This window comes from Mobula birostris, chromosome 3 (genome assembly GCF_030028105.1).
Source record: "Mobula birostris isolate sMobBir1 chromosome 3, sMobBir1.hap1, whole genome shotgun sequence".
Classification (NCBI taxonomy): Eukaryota; Metazoa; Chordata; class Chondrichthyes; order Myliobatiformes; family Myliobatidae; genus Mobula; species Mobula birostris.
In genome coordinates this window covers 20,289,920-20,307,367 of record NC_092372.1, presented here as the reverse complement: position 1 = coordinate 20,307,367, position 17,448 = coordinate 20,289,920, and the positions used below count along the sequence as shown (strand labels likewise).

General features: G+C 39.1%; 1 protein-coding gene across 5 annotated transcripts in view; it reads right to left on the bottom strand.

The window, feature by feature from the left end:
- The window catches only part of kiaa1328 (KIAA1328 ortholog), a 144,994-nt gene that overhangs the window by 113,375 nt on the left and 14,171 nt on the right, over positions 1-17,448 (bottom strand). For all 5 annotated transcript variants that reach the window (XM_072252345.1, XM_072252346.1, XM_072252347.1 and 2 more), the window contains one exon: positions 11,166-11,281. In XM_072252345.1, the coding sequence (XP_072108446.1) occupies positions 11,166-11,281 (116 nt within the window). The remainder of the gene's footprint in view (positions 1-11,165; positions 11,282-17,448) is intronic.

Genomic DNA, 17,448 nt, shown 5'->3' with positions numbered 1-17,448 from the left:
GATCAACACCTGCACCCACTAACCCACTCCTCCACCACTACTGTATCATTTCCTGTCAGCCACCTCATGTATAGACACTCCTGTGCCCAGCGTCAGTTTATGGACATGCCAATGTCTACAAGCTATCTTATGTATTTATACTTGGTGTGTTTTTTTTTATATTACTGTGTTCTTTATCTTAGTGTTTTTTTGTACTACATTGGATCCAGAGTAACAACTACTTTGTACTCCTTTACACTTGTGTACTGGAAATGACATTAGAGCATCTTGAATCTGAATCTCTTGAACAATAAAATGGACTCTTGGCCTCACAATCTATCTCATTATGATCTTTCACTTTGTTTATCTGCACAGCACTTTTTCAAAACCTTTTACACTTCATTCTGCATTGCTTTTTTTAAAAAAAACCTTGTTCTAACTGAAAACAATTTAATGATTTGATCTGTATAAACAGTAAGCAAAACCAGCTTTTCACTATATGAAAATGTGACAATAGTAAGTGAAGAATGGGATTGTTCCAGGAGCAAACACAGACGCAATGGGATGAATGCCCACATTCTACATCTTAAGAAATACAACATGTGAAATATAGTCAAATATCTAAGTGAAAAAAACAAACAGCTACCAGCCAAATTCTATCTTCTAGCGCCAAGATATAGCCCTGACTCTTCAAGTACCATCCAATTGTGATGGGTTTCTGCCTCTAACATTTTTCCTGTTGTGAGTTCCGGACCCTGTTAACCTCCAGACATAAAGAATTATGTAATCTCCTCTCTAATCCTTCAATTAGTTATCTTATATGTAACACCTACAACCATGCCCCCCCCCCAGTGTTTTACTGGTCTAAGAGAAGTAGGGTATTTTTATTCAATACATCTACTGGATGCAAGTCAGGAAGATGATGGAATGCTTATACTTATCTGGATGACTATAGTGCCAACAACTCTCAAGAAAACACATCCCCATTCTAAACATTAATTTGCTCCATCACCAGTACACAGCAAGTGCTTTAGGTACTACTGATAAGATGTGTTGTGGTTATTTGCCTAGGCTACTGAGAGCACTCCTCTCAGACCTCTCTCCCACCAAAACAAATGGGAATATCGCCACCAGTAGGTTTGCACTTCATAATTTGGAAATATAATCACATTCATTCCCTGTCATTGGGTCTAAACACTGGAAATCCCTACTAATGGCAATAGGAGGACTGTAGCAGTTTAAGTGGCAACTCAAGACACCTTTACAAGGATATTTAGGGACAGGTAATAAATACTGGCCTCACCAACAATGAATATGAATAGCCCCAGAAAATGAATAAATGAAAAAAAATTGATAATTATCTAAATGATACCTTACAAATCAAGATTCTTCTCTGCCAAAGAAAATAATGCCAGTTTATCCTATTTTCCTCAGCTTCAATTTATCAATGCTGACAACATCTTTGTAAACCTTCTCTGCACTCTCTTCTCATGTTCCTGTAATCTGGTGACAATGATCAAACTGTGGCCTTATTGCACAATTTTGCACTAGCAATTTATCCTCTAACTGAAAATGGAAAGCCATAAGCATTTTCAAACTTCCTCCTGTCTGCCCTGGTATGTTTAAGCACCATGATTTTTCTGCTCTTTCACTACTCAATATCTTACCACATGTTCCCTGACTGGTTGCACTACCCTGCACTTTCCTGGATGAAATTATACACATCATTTTTCTTACCCAGATGACCAGAACATCTACATCTTACTGCAGTCTGAATCTTTCCAACTCGCTGCAACTACAAAACAGACTCATATAGGCATAGAAAAGTACAGCACAGAAACAGGCCCTTCAGCCCATCTAGTCCATGCTGAAACTATTTAAACTGCCGACTCTCATCAACCTGCACCAGTACCATGCCCCTTGATATCTCTACTATCCATGTAGCTATCCGAACTTCTCTTAAACATTGAACTCAAGCTCACAGGCATCACTTGTGCTAGCAGCTCATTCCACACTCTCACGAACCTCTGAATGAAGAAGTTTCCCCTCATGTTCCCCTTAAAACGTTTCACCCTTAACCCATGATCCCGGTGGTAGTTCCACTCAACCTCAGTGGAAAAAGCCTGCCTGCATTTACCCTATTCCATACCCATCAATTTTGTATACCTTTTTCAAATCTTCTATGATCTAAAGAATATAGTCCTAAGCTATTCAATCTTTCCTTATAACTCAGCTCCTCCAGACCCAACAACATCCTTGTGAATTTTCTCTGTACTCTTTCAACCTTGTTTACATGTTTCCTGTAGATAGGTGACCAAAACTGCACACAATACTCCAAATTAGGCTTCATCAATGTCTTACACAACTTCAACTTAACCACTTGAACATGTAATGTTCGCAAACTTGCTAACTATATCTATTACATCCAAGCTGCATGGAATCCTATCAATAACAGAAATTCAATTACAAAATAAATCAATCTTTGCATTCTGTCACTGAAGTAATCTTCCACTGCCTGACCCCATCCCTCAGATTAGATGGGTTTTGCTTTAAAAAAGTCTGTTTTCCAAACTCTCAATTATTAATACACCACCTCAATCACCTCAGAATCCAATCAAATTAGTCAAGCACAAACCTCTCACAAAAACTACCTTTGATTAATCTATACTTTATTTTAAATGAATACTGTCCCTTAAAATGGATTTTAATAGTTTACCAAGTGAGTGCAAATTAATCCCTTGGTTTAATCTACTTCTTTTCTTAAACAACTATATGGTGGTGACACCATGGTTAAGGTATCAGGCCAACAACCCAAAGTCTCAAAATATACAGAAGAATTAACAAAAACATTAACAAAGTAGTGAGGCTGGAAACTTGCTCTCCAAAGAAATGACAATTCGTAGCCTCACTTTCAAAAAGGTGCCCAAATAAGCATCTGAAGAATCATAACCAAACACTAGAAAGCAGATATCTAAAATCACTACATATTTGACGAGAATAGAATAGAAAGTGCAGAACGGCCTACATTTACATAGTAAATTTCTATTATTTTAGCTTTCTGCAGTGCTTCCACTATCACTGTTCTTGTAGCACATGCATCAGTATTTTAAGCCTTACTAGAAGACTTGTTCAACTCCCTACATCTTAGCAACTTGCACCGACAGCTACTTCCATCAAAATGCAGAAGCACCCAATTGTAGGGAATATGACTCCAATTGATTTTTTTCTGCAGTCACTTGTGCTCTCCAACATTCCCCTGCTTCCCTCACATCCCAGGTCTTGCTACTCAGATTTTATAATCTTTGTTCTTTGCCTTCAAGCCACCTTGCTTTGCTTTCCAATGATGGAGGTCATTGGAATAACTGAGTACACATCTTGCTTTGCAATCCTACTGATTAACAATACAATCTAACTGGCTGAGGGACACCAAGAAACATAACAGCTTCATATCTTAACTGTTGCTTTGAATTAATGAAGCCGTGTCAGTCTGATCATTGATAAAGGCTAGCCAACACTTCAAGATCATTACACACGTTGATATCAACACTCTCATACTGGAAAATGACAATAAACAAACAATCTTTAATCTTGTGTTATAGACTACCCAAGTGGAATATAGGAACACACATCAAAGTCGCTGGTGAACGCAGCAGGCCAGGCAGCATCTGTAGGAAGAGGTGCAGTCGACGTTTCAGGCCGAGACCCTTCGTCAGGACTAACTGAAGGAAGAGTGAGTAAGGGATTTGAAAGTTGGAGGGGGAGGGGGAGATCCAAAATGATAGGAGAAGACAGGAGGGGGAGGGATAGAGCCAAGAGCTGGACAGGTGATAGGCAAAAGGGGATACGAGAGGATCATGGGACAGGAGGTCCGGGAAGAAAGACAAGGGGGGGGGACCCAGAGGATGGGCAAGAGGCATATTCAGAGGGACAGAGGGAGAAAAAGGAGAGTGAGAGAAAGAATGTGTGCATAAAAATAAGTAACAGGTGGGGTACGAGGGGGAGGTGGGGCCTTAGCGGAAGTTAGAGAAGTCGATGTTCATACCATCAGGTTGAAGGCTACCCAGACGGAATGTAAGGTGTTGTTCCTCCAACCTGAGTGTGGCTTCATCTTTACAGTAGAGGAGGCCGTGGATAGACATGTCAGAATAGGAATGGGATGTGGAATTAAAATGTGTGTATAAAACCTGGAATATAGGAGTTGCTCCTACAGTTTGCATCAGGCTGCATCCTAGCAGTAGAGAAGGCTAAGAATGGACAGGTCAGTGTGGGAATGGGGAGAGAAGTTGACTGCGAGTTCAGGATGGCCATTGCAGACGAAAGGATAGATATGGAGGGGTGAGCACCTCTCCACTCAATCCTGATATAGAGTTTTGACCCAAAATATTTTCAATTTTCTTTCCTCCCACCAATGCTGTTTAACCTTCAGAGTTTTTCCAGCAGATTGACCTCAAGTTGTATATGGTGTACCATAGAACCATAGAAACTACAGCACAGAAACAGGCCCTTTGGCCCTTCTTGGCTGTGCCGAACCATTTTCTGCCTAGTCCCACTGACCTGCACACGGACCATATCCCTCCATACACCTCCCATCCATGTATCTGTCCAATTTATTCTTAAATGTTAAAAAAGAACCCGCATTTACCACCTCGTCTGGCAGCTCATTCCATACTCCCACCACTCTCTGTGTGAAGAAGCTCCCCCTAATGTTCCCTTTAAACTTTTCCCCCCTCACCCTTAACCCATGTCCTCTGGTTTTTTTCTCCCCTTGCCTCAGCGGAAAAAGCCTGCTTGCATTCACTCTATCTATACCCATCATAATTTTATATACCTCTATCAAATCTCCCCTCATTCTTCTACGCTCCAGGGAATAAAGTCCTAACCTATTCAACCTTTCTCTGTAACTGAGTTTCTCAAGTCCCGGCAACATCCTTGTAAACCCTTTCTGCACTCTTTCAACCTTATTTATATCCTTCCTGTAATTTGGTGACCAAAACTGAACACAATACTCCAGATTCGGCCTCGCCAATGCCTTATACAACCTCATCATAACATTCCAGCTCTTATACTCAATACTTCGATTAATAAAGGCCAATGTACCAAAAGTTCTCTTTACGACCCTATCTACCTGTGACGACACTTTTAGGGAATTTTGTATCTGTATTCCCAGATCCCTCTGTTCCACTGCACTCCTCAGTGCCTTACCATTAACCCTGTATGTTCTACCTTGGTTTGTCCTTCCAACGTGCAATACCTCACACTCGTCAGTATTAAACTCCATCTGCCATTTCTCAGCCCATTTTTCCAGCTGGTCCAAGTCCCTCTGCAAGCTCTGAAAACCTTCCTCACTGTCTACTACACCTCCAATCTTTGTATCATCAGCAAACTTGCTGATCCAATTTACCACATTATCATCCAGATCATTGATATGGATGACAAATAACAATGGACCCAACACTGATCCCTGTGGCACACCACTAGTCACAGGCCTCCACTCAGAGAAGCAATTCTCTACCACCACTCTCTGGCTTCTTCCATCGAGCCAATGTCTAATCCAATTTACCACCTCTCTATGTATACCTAGCGACTGAATTTTCCTAACTAACCTCCCATGCGGGACCTTGTCAAAGGCCTTACTGAAGTCCATGCAGACAATATCCACTGCCTTCCCTTCATCCACTTTCCTGGTAACCTCCTCGAAAAACTCCAACAGATTGGTCAAACATGACCTACCATGCACAAAGCCATGTTGACTCTCCCTAATAAGCCCCTGTCTATCCAAATGCTTGTAGATTCTGTCTCTTAGTACTCCCTTCAATAACTTACCTACTACTGACGTTAAACTCACCGGCCTATAATTTCCCGGATTACTTTTCGATCCTTTTTCAAACAACGGAACAACATGAGCCACTCTCCAATCCTCTGGCACTTCACCCGTAGACAGCGACATTTTAAATATTTCTGCCAGGGCCCCCGCAATTTCAACACTAGCTGAGGAAATAAGAAATGTCAAACAGATTATGTTGTATCTTTCTTATTTCCTCAGCAGAATACACCAAATTCAATACAAGGTCAGACACTGAGGAATTACTGATTGGTAGATGTTCCAGAAGACATCTGGATATGTGAAGCCATGATCAGCTCCACTGCACTTCAAGGCAAAAGGAACTATATGTCCAAGAGCTCATCCCTGCAAATTTTACATAGGGAAACACCTGGAAAAACAAGAAGCTTCTTCATCTCATATTGATAACAATAAAGGACGAACGATGAAGAATAAGGTGTTACCATCTACTGGTGATTGTCCAGCACAAATTGAAATGCATCATTCACAAGAAAGAAAAGTCACAAGATTGAATTTGACTGCAGGGAAAAGATAAAACTTACATTTTGACATACTGGATTGTATTTTTAAATGCATTACTTTATGGATGTTTTCACCCAAATTCATGAGGGAAAATATGTAATAATCACAGCAGACTCTACTTTGTAATCCTATTGCTATCCATGCCCTCTAGTGGATAACTGGCATAATATTTTAAAATGACTTGAGCTTTAAATGATAAGTTGTGTTTTTATTTGCTACTTGAACATAATTAAACAGTTGCATTGTGAAACTCATCTCTTAAACCTCTATTTACTTATACCACAGCTTGCAATTTTCCATCTCAAGCTGTGAATAGGCCAAAATCACACTTGTCCTCAACTGTTACACTTCTACCCTTTCCTTTTCAGCTTAGGGAAAACATGGGCCATCTTTTCCAGGCTTTATTCAAACACCCTAAAAAATCAACAGGAACTAGAAATTAGGTCCAGATAATGCCAAGGAAATCTGGTAGACTATTAAAGGCGTATGATCCCATCACTGCAAGTTGATTGATGGAGAAGTGAAGGACCAAAGGTTACAGAATTACAGTGATTAAAAGACACATGATGATGTAAGGAAAAGCTTTGCTTCCTTAAAAAAAAAATCAGGAATTAGCTTTGATCTGTAATTGTAGAAGCAAAGACTGTGATAAATGCTAATTCATCAATTCCGTTGGAAATATTTCCCACATTGATTTAACATGCAATAAAGAGATTGAAAATAGTTAATTCTTTGAAGGGGCAGGTTGTCATAATTCTTAGCAGGAATGTGACTACAAATTGAGCCAACCTTGCTAATTCATCATATTCACCATTTTCTTTAATGATTTAACTCTTAAGCCTTTGACATGAGCATGGTAAACACCACTGCATTCCTGTTAGTTACACTCAAGAATTGTCTTTTATCTATCAAAATTACACATATATAGTAACATAATTGGCTTGTAAAGATTCATACTGGTGCAGTTAAAGTAATACTAAAAATCAAGGACAAATTAAAACCTTGACTCTAAAGCACCTTGCAACCAAACAATTGGCAAAGGCAATAACCCAAAGTGAGGAAGTAATCGGAATAATTGAAACATGGTTACATAAAGAGCAGAACTGATAAATAAAGCAGATTCTAACAATTAGGAATGATGTATGAGTAGAAGGTCTTGAATTAGTTGTACTAATTAGAAGCAACATAATGGCAATATAAAGAGGAAAAGGTAATTAATCACGCTGAAGAATAATATAAACGACCTAACAGTGGAAAAAGAGATGATTGGGGGTGGAGGGGGGGTGGAGAGAGAAAGACAAAGTAACAATCACGAAAGGTTTTAAACTAACCACAAATAACTGGCAGAGGAAATAAAGGTACGAGAAATAAAGATTTTATAAAGTCTTTTTAGAAGATATTGGGAATCCTGTTATTCAGATTCTTTTTTAAAATCAGGAAGCAAAAGATTGGATATAGTTGCAATCCAATTTTAAAAAAAAATCAGAAAATACTGGGAGTACTCAACAGACCAAGCAGCACCCAGTAAAATAAACACAGTTAACATTTCAAATCATTGATCAGGTGAGGGTTCATCAACCTGAAATGTTAACTCACACTGCAGACATTTTGAGTATTTTCAGTATTTAACAGAAGAAACTCAAATGAGATAGAACATTGCTTGATCCAGTAATAGCTAACTAATTAGTATAGATACATGAAGCAACCATAAGTTAGACCTATTCAATAACAGTCATAACATAATAACAAGATAAATTTGATAAGAGCACATGACAGGAGCTCAAACTCAGTCAACTGTAAAGATGATTTTTAAACAGATGAGAACAGTAAAAAGTAAACTATAAAAGCCTTCTCAGTGCAAAACACTAATTTTATTGGGGAACACAAGTACAGTATATCACACTACAAAGAAAAAATAAACTAGAAAGAAAGAAAGACACTTTATAAATGAAAAAGCATAATTAAAGAAAAAAGTAACAGATAACAAAAGGAAACAAAGAAGATAAAGCAAAGGATTAGGAAGGCAAAGGAAAAACTAAAGTATTCTACAATCACTGAAAAGAGGAAAAAAGTCAAGAAGAGGTTAGGTAGGTTATTAGGGGAGAAACAATGCTCATGAGTAATGAAAATGAAATAGCGGGAATATTAATTGCCTTACCATAGTTTTTCCCAAGACAGTAAGTTGGACAACATATTAAAAAGAGATTCTAAGCAACCCTAACCCTAAGCAACAGAAAAGGGGACATAATTGATCAACTAATTTAACAGAAATAAATAGCAATGTACAATTACCTCAACCCAACAAGTTTTAGATGTGGGACAGTGCAGCTGATAGACAAATAGATCAGTTCTTCAACAAGAATAGAACCAGCCTGCTCAACCCTTGCCTAATTCCCCCTCCCATTTATTTTGTTTTTCGGGATTGCAGACAAATTTAGCAATGCCAACATTTAGTACTCATCCCCAATTCAAGATGAGGTACTTTTTTTGAACCTCTGCAATTCATTTAGTACTCTTACAAAGCTGATTCATGGACTTACACCCACAATAAAAAGGTACAGTAATACATTTCCAAGGCGAGATATCTATAGGTGGTGGTAGAGAACAAAACAAGATATAGGTGTATTCTCACCAGTGCCCTGTATCATTGTTCACATTGCTAGCTAAGAAAAACCTCATGTGGACATTCTGGTTAAATATATTGGTTTAGTATTTAATAGCAAGTCTTGCATATGCTAACGTATGAAATGTGCTAACGTATGAAATGTATGCATTAGGGTTCAGCAACAATTCCATCTGAGTGAAGTGCTCAAATGAAGTTATTTTCTTACAGCTACTAGGTTGCTTAGCCTATTGTCTAAAATGGCTTTTGGTGTATTCCCATCAATCCTATTTCCTCATTTATTTCCTTGTAAACTATCCTCTCTCACATTCCCATCGACTCCACCAGTTCAGCTCCCACCCACCTACAGCAAGGGTAATGTACAGTAGCTATCTAACCTACAAAATAGCACTTTGATAAATACAAGAGGAAATCACAGCACCAAGGGGAAAGCTACGTGGTCACAGAATTTGCTGGAGCAGAGATAGCCACAAAATGCATTCATATGTTAATGCAGTTGATGACTACATGACTTTGGCAAGACCACTGACATGCGTCAGATGGGGCTTGACCAGTGTTGTGCTTTTGGAGTCAGCTCTGAGACATCGATAGTTTGTTATACACATCAATTTGGATACAAATATAGGAAGTATGAATAGTATGTGTGCAATAGTGGGAAGGGACTGGACAAAAGGAAACATATAAAGTCCAGATATGAGGAAATGAGTTCATCACAGTAAGAGCAGGTAGAAACAATGGGGCTACTAGGGTAGTCTGTCTATGGATCTTGAATACGAATAGAGGCAGTCAGTGCAGACGCTAGACACTTCATAGAGGCTGTGAAACTAATGATTTATATAACTGTACCATAACCTCTGCAAAGTTATTAATCATGCCATCTACATTCATATTCAAATTGTTAATGTACCGTATATAACAAAAAGCAAGCATCTCAGCCCGTTTTTACATGCACCACTGTCATTAGACTTCAGCTGTAACCTTCTACATGCCATCAAGTTAAATTAACATGAATTCCATAGACTGTCTGAACTAGCCTCCCATGTAGACCTTATTGAAGTCTTACTAATATAGTCCACATAATTACATTTCCCTCATCAACACACCTAATAACTTTTTTTGATAAGCACTAATTACTTATATTTATTTAGAAGTGCGGCACGGAAGATGCCCTTCTGACCCAATGAACCACGCCACCCAGTAACCCACCTATTTGACGCTAGCCAAATTAATTGGACAGGATGCCCAATTAATAAAGCCAATTTAATCCTTACATCTCCAAGTGCAAATTAATCCCCCCCCCACCCAAGTCTTTCCAGTAACTTCCCTGTCACTGATGATTGACTTGTATTCTGTATTATCACCATTGTCTTTCATTAATAAAATATAGGCCAGAGATGATTTAGAAATTTGTCAAATTCCCAGCAATCTCCATACACGTCTACCATTGCTATCTGGGATTGAGCCTCCCATTGAGCCTTTGAGTGTTAAACCATAAGATATAGGAGCAGAATTTGGCCATCTGGCCCATTGAGTCTGCTCCACCATTCTATCATGGCTATCATCTCCTCAACCCCATTCTTCTGCTTCTCCCCATAATCTCTGACACTCATACTAATCAAGAGCCTACCAACCTTCACCTTAAATATACCCAATGAGCTGGCCTTCACAGCAATGAATTCCACAGATTCACCACCTGCTGGATAAAGAAATTCCTCCTCCTCTCTGTTCTAAGGAGGCGTCATATTCTGAGGATGTGCCCTCTGGTCCCAGACTCCCCCACTATAAGAAACATCTTCTCCACATCCACTCTACCTAGCCCCTTCAGTATTCAATGGGTTTCAATGAGATCTCCCCCCACCCCATCCTGCTAAACTCCAGTGAATACAAACCAGAGCCATCAAACGCTCTGCATGCATTAATCCTTTCATTCCTGATATCATTCCCGTGAACCCTTTCTAATGCCAGCACATCTTTTCTTAGACAAGTACCAACTGCTCACCATATTCCAGTGCGGTCTGAATTTTTTTAAAACTTATCAAATTTTCAGAAGTTCTTAATTTTTAAAAGCAGCAGCTCTTCTTTCATCCAACATTTGTTAAATTAGGTCTATTTATATCAAATGTATAAAATACAGATATATCCTGCTCATTTTGGAACATAATATTTATAAATTCAAAATGATTGACCACTTAAGGATATCTTCCCGTTCAGTCACAATGAGGTTATTTTGATCCTCCAGTTCTTTGATTTTCTTCTCAAATGATTCTTGTTCAGCCTTTAATCGCTCCTTTGTTTCTTCTTTCTCTTCACTTACTCTACACAGGGAAGCATATAAGCAAATAGGGTTTTAACCAAAATGACTTTCCAGCATTGGGTTTTCATTTGCATAATCTGCTCAATGTTTCTTAAAAGCAATCACCTATTCCTGAAAAGTGCAATCTACTACAATTAGTTATTTAAGATGCAAACTTGTCTCAACTTTCGATAGATAAATAAAAATAGACAACTGGATAAATACTGTCTTTTCTAGGAACTCCCCCATTCAGCAGATGAATCGCTTCAAAAATCCTCATCTTCCCTCTCATAGTCAATTGACTTAAGTGTCTTAACTTTTGTCTCAGTTGAAATTGTTTATATCAATTATATTTAATGTTTTCATAATTTTGACCATTAAATCTACCCACAATCTTTAATAAACTTATCAAAATACATGTCACTGTATACTACCTAGAGATTCATTTTCTTGCAGGCATTCACAGAACAGAGAAATACAATTGAATTTATGAAAAATTATTCCTGTAAAGACTGACAAACAACCAATGCAATAAAGACAAATTGTGCAAATAAGTAAATAATAGTTCCACAACCTCATCTTCTCCAACCTTCCTACGAAACTGATTCCCTCATCTCTGATATGATTGTAGAATTCAGGAAAGGGAAACCAAGGTATAAAGGAGCCAGCAATCATCGGAGGATTGGAGATGGAGAGGGCCAGTAACTTTAAATTCCCAAGAATCACCATCTCAGAGAACCTGCCCTGGGCCAATCATATTAATATCATTGTGACGAAAGCACAACAGCACCCCTACTTCCTCAGGAGTTTGTGGAGATCGGCACATCATCGAAAACCTTGACAAACTTCTATAGATGTGTGGTGGAAAGTGTACTCACTGGCTGCATTACGACCTGGTATGGGAACACCAATACCTTTGAACGGAAACTCCTACCCAGTACATCACAGGTAAAACCCTCCCAACCATTGAGCACATCTACAGGAAGCGCTGCTGTAGAAAAGTAGCATCTATCAAAAATTCACACCACCCAGGCAGTGCACTTTTCTTGTTGCTGCCATCAGGTAGAAGGTACATGTGCCTCAGGACTCACACCACGAGGTTCAAGAACGTTTACTACTCCTCAACCAACAGACTCTTGGACAAAAGGGGATAGCTACAGTCATTTAAGGACTCTGTTATATTGTTATTTCATGCTCGTTATTTATTTATATCGGTATTTGCACAGTTTGTTCAGTTAACAGTTCCTGCTGGTTACAGTTTAGAGATATTGTTCTATAGATCTGCTAAATATGCCCACAGACAAAGAATCGCAGGGTTATGTGTGGTGACATGCATGTACTCTGATAAATTTTATTTTGAACTTTATCATTCTGTAAGTCACTTAAGTATCAAAGACTTAAGTATCCGAACAGGCATTTCAGCTTAATAATTTATAATGCATAAATCTTCCACCTAGCTATAAAGCCAAGGGACCATTATGTTTTAACAATGTTATCAATTTGCCCTGCTATCTTTATACACATGAAAATTTGCTTCTACACAGATGTTAGAACTGACTTTTGTATGTCATTCTTCAAAAAAGGCGGCAGAGCTTTGGAGGGTCAATGGCACCTAACGGCGATTCCATTGCGTGCATCTTCGGAAATAGTTCTATTTCCATCTTTAATACCTCTATTTTTCCCTTTCAGGGTTCTTTTGAAGACCCTGACCTGGAGTTGCACAGTGACTATGGTTCTTTGCAGGAATGGGACCCACTCTTGCGGTTTCACAACTGGCCATTGCTCAGCACGCCAAGGGCTCATACTCTCAGTCGCTTCGCGCCATAGAAACAGGCATAAGCACCGGCCCGATGGGTCACAAGGCTCGGGACAGGCTTTAACTCTTTTTTTAATGCAAGTGCCTCCAAAGCTGGCTGCCCTACAGATACAATACTAAAGTGTGCCATTGGGTGGCTCTACAACGCAAATTATTCCACAACCTGGGTAATACCCTGGCTCAAGGCCACTGGATTTCACCATATACCTCTACTTCTCACAACCACCCCTCCTTCCCCCATTCCAGCAAAATGACTGATACATTCCAAAGTCAGTCAACTTTGCAAACTTACTGAATTGTTCATTATAACCTGAAGTGGCAATAGTAAAGAAAGGGCAAAAGGATATAAACAGTATAAAAGATATCAGAACTAGAAAACTGCAAGTAGTAAAAGTGGGAAAGTAGAAACTGGAAGAATAGCAGTAAATTAGCTTAACAGACAAGTGAGGAAATGAGCAACAGGAAAGAAAATGATACAAAGAAGCAAAATGTTTTTTTAAACTCAAGGTTATGACCAAGTGAGATACAAAAAGATACCCAAGCCAATCATGTTTTCTACAAATTTGTGACACCATAGTTTGGATGTCAAATGTTACATCGATCCACATTTCCTATATCCAAAATTAGAAGGTTCTTGTTGTATTGGCAAAATCTGAAGTTGAACATGATAAAGAAGGTAAGATTAGATTTATTAGTCACATGTACATCAAAACATACAGTGAAATAAGTCAGCAAATCACATCTCATTCCTCATGGTATAAGTAATGATCTCTCAAGAATCACTAAACCCTGGGGAATGGTTCCAGAGGACTGGAAAATGTCACTCCAGTCTTTAAGGAGGGAAGGAGGCAGTAGAATTGTAATTATAGGCCAGTTTGTTGACCTCAGTGGTTAAGATGATGTTGGAGTACATTAAGGATGAGGTTTTGAAATACTTGGAGGTACACGATAAAATAGGCCAAAGTCAGGATGGGTTCCTTAGGGACGATCTTGCTTGGCAAATCTGTTGGAATTCTTTGAGGAAATAACAAGCAGGATAGACATTGGAGAGCCAGTGGATGTTGTGACTTGAATTTTCAGTCGGCCGTTGACAAGGTGCCGCACACAAAGCCCATCCTAATACAGGAAAGATACTGGCATGAATAAAAGATTTGCTGACGGGCAAGAGACAAAGTGTGGGAATAAAGGGGACTTTTTCTGCTTGGCTGCAAGTGATTAGTGTGTTCCTCAGGGGTCAGTGTTGGGAGCTCTTCTTTTCACATTACAAATTTAATAATTTTGATGATGGAATTGAGGGCTTTGTGGCCAAGTTTGCAGACGATTCGAAGATCAGAGGTGGGGCAGGTAGCGCTGAGCAAGCAGGGAGACTGCAGAAGGACTTAGACAGATTAGGACAATGAGCAAAGAAATGGCAGATGTAGTATAGTGTACATGGTCATGCACTTAGGACGGAATAAAGGCAAAGACTATTTTCTAAACAGGGAGTAAATTTAAAAAAAAAATCAGTGTTGAAAGGGGACTTGGGAATCCTTGTGCAAGATTCCCTAAAGGTAAATTTGCAGGTAGAGTCAGAGGTAAGGAAGGCAAACGCAATGTTGGCATTCACTTCAAGAGAGCTGGAATATAAAAGGAAGAATGTAATGTTAAGGCTTTATAAGGCATTGGTCGGACCGCACTTGGGAATATTGTGAGCGTTTGGGCTCCTTATCTAAGAAAAGATGTGCTGGCATTGGAGATCTCTAATGATCTTTCAAAAATCACTCAGCTTCTGGAATGGTTCCGGAAAACTAGAAAATTGCAAATGTCATTCCATTTTTCAAAAAGGGACAGAAGCAGGAAAAAAGGAAACTATAGGCTAGTTAGTCTTATCTCAGTGGGTGGGAAGATGTTAAAGTCAATTATTAAGGATGAGGTCTCAAGCTACTTGGAGGCCCTTAAGAAAATAAGCCGCAGTCAGCATGGTTTCCTCAAGGGAAATTCTTGCCTGACAAATCTATTGGAATTCTTTGAAGAAATAACAAGCAATATCGACAAAGGAGAATTGGTTGATGTTGTGTACTTGGATTTTCAGAAGGCCTTTGAAAAGGTGCCACACAATGCTGCTTAAACAGCAAGCATGCTTAACAAGCGTGAATACAGCAGGGCTGATTGGCAGGAAGCAAAGACTGGGAATAAAGGGAGCCTTTTTGGACTGGCTGCCAGTGTCTCGTGGTGTTCCACATGGGTCTGTGTTGGGACCGATTCTTTTCACAGTTTATGTCAATGATATGGATGATGCAATTGATGGTTTTGTCAAAAGGTCTGCAGACAATATGAAGATAGGTGGAGGGGCAGGTAGTTTTGAAAGCTACTAAAGGACTTAGATTAGGAGAATGGGCAAAGAAATAGCAGATATAATGTCGGGAAGTAAATGGTCATGCACTCCTTGCACAGGACTCCCTAAAGGTTCATTTGTAGGTTCAGTCTGTGGTGAGGACAGCAAATGCGATATTAGCATTCATTTCAAGAGGACTAGAATATAAAAGCAAGGGTGTAATGTTGAGACTTTATAAAACACTAGCGAGGCCTCACTTGGAGTATTGTGAGCAGTTTTGGGCCCCTTATCTTAGAAAGGGAGTGCTGAAACTGGAGAGGGTTCAAGGAGGTTCATGAAAATTATTCCAGGATTGAATGGCTTGGCATATGAAGAGCATTTGATGGCTCTGGGCCTGTATTCACTAGAATTCAGAAAAATAGAAGGTGACCTCACTGAAACCTATCAAATGATGAAAGGCCTTGATAGAGTGGATGTGGAGAGGATGTCTTCTTTGGTGAACAAATCCAAGACCAGAGGACACAGTCTCAGAATAGCAGAGTGCCCTTATAGAACAGAGATAAGGAGGGATTTCTTTAGCCAGAAAGTGGTGAATCTGTGGAATTCTTTACCATAGCCAGCTGTGGAGGCCAAGTCTTTATGTATATAGAAGGCAGAGGTTGATATATTCCTGATTGGTCAGGGCATGAAGGAATACAGAGAGAAGGCAGGAGATTGTGGCTGACAGGAAAAGTTGGATCAGCCATGATGAAATGGTAGAGCACACTAGATGGGCCAACTGGCCTAAATCCGCTCTACAAAACATGCTATATAAAGTGACCCTGATGGCTTTTGTTTCTGGCCTTTACTCTTGATTAATTATTATTTCCTGTTTCATAAAATTCAAGTCAATATAAGGAAATACCAACAAATAAAAGATTAGTAATTCCAAATGGCAACATTTCTACAATTTTTATTTAAATAAAAGACTTATTTAACTGTATATTTGACAAAATGCTCCCACTTCCAAGTTCTATTTCTGTGAAGCTTTTTTTCCTCCTACTGCAATACACAGGAATTGCTACCAGCAACAGCCTAATCCCCAACCACACCAGCAACCCTCCACCCCAACCAAATCATCATTTCATTGGACATTGATCAGGAGAAGCCCACAAAGATCAAAGCAAGAATGTGCAAATTCCAAAATGTAGATAACATTGAAATTTTGTATGGCAACTTCCAAAAAGACAGAATTTCAGTTTGTGGACAGCAGGGCAACAACTTCTTCTGTTGGTTATTCTTAAAATTAGAAACTTCATTGACACTTTGATTTGGCCATCTTCAGTCTACCAGTGCAATTCCAATTGTGTTCATACATTCTACAATTTGCCTAGTTCAAGCAAAATGGTCTATTTCTTAAAAGGAATGTACTCATGCCCAGCAACTGCAGAGTGTGGGGGATGTTGAGTAGCTAGGATAAATTATGCCCAGACAGAGATATTGGCATAGGCTTAGGAGCTGCTATGGTTTAGAGAATTAGGATCAAAACATTAAGATATTTTAGTAGAATTAGGGATATATCACAAACTGCAGCACAAACAGTTTCACTTAAAATACGGTATTTATTCAGAACAAAACCATCACTGCAGTTACCACTATAACAGATCACTATTCTAGTTTGTAATACTTTAAGCAATCCCAATTTCAGATCCTCAGTTATTGCCTGGGTCATCAAAATTTGTAGGAAATGAATCTTTCCAACACAGCTGTGCTTTCCAAATTTAACCATGAATTAAGAAAGATGACCAGCATCGTTTATCTGTGCATCTCTTCTACACCCATTTTCCCCATACTGTCATCAATTCACTGAAATAATAAACCCTTTTGAGCTCCTATTGTATTGCCATTTATCTGCTTTAAGATCTCTGAAGCAGCTTCATCTTTTCTAAATACTAGTTTAACATTTCAAAACTAGACAGATAACTGCCCCTGATCTTGAGCTAGACTTTTGCATTCCAGTTCCTTATCCAGTCAAGTTGTCCACTGTTCTCATACCTCTCATAACATAGCAGTGTATGCA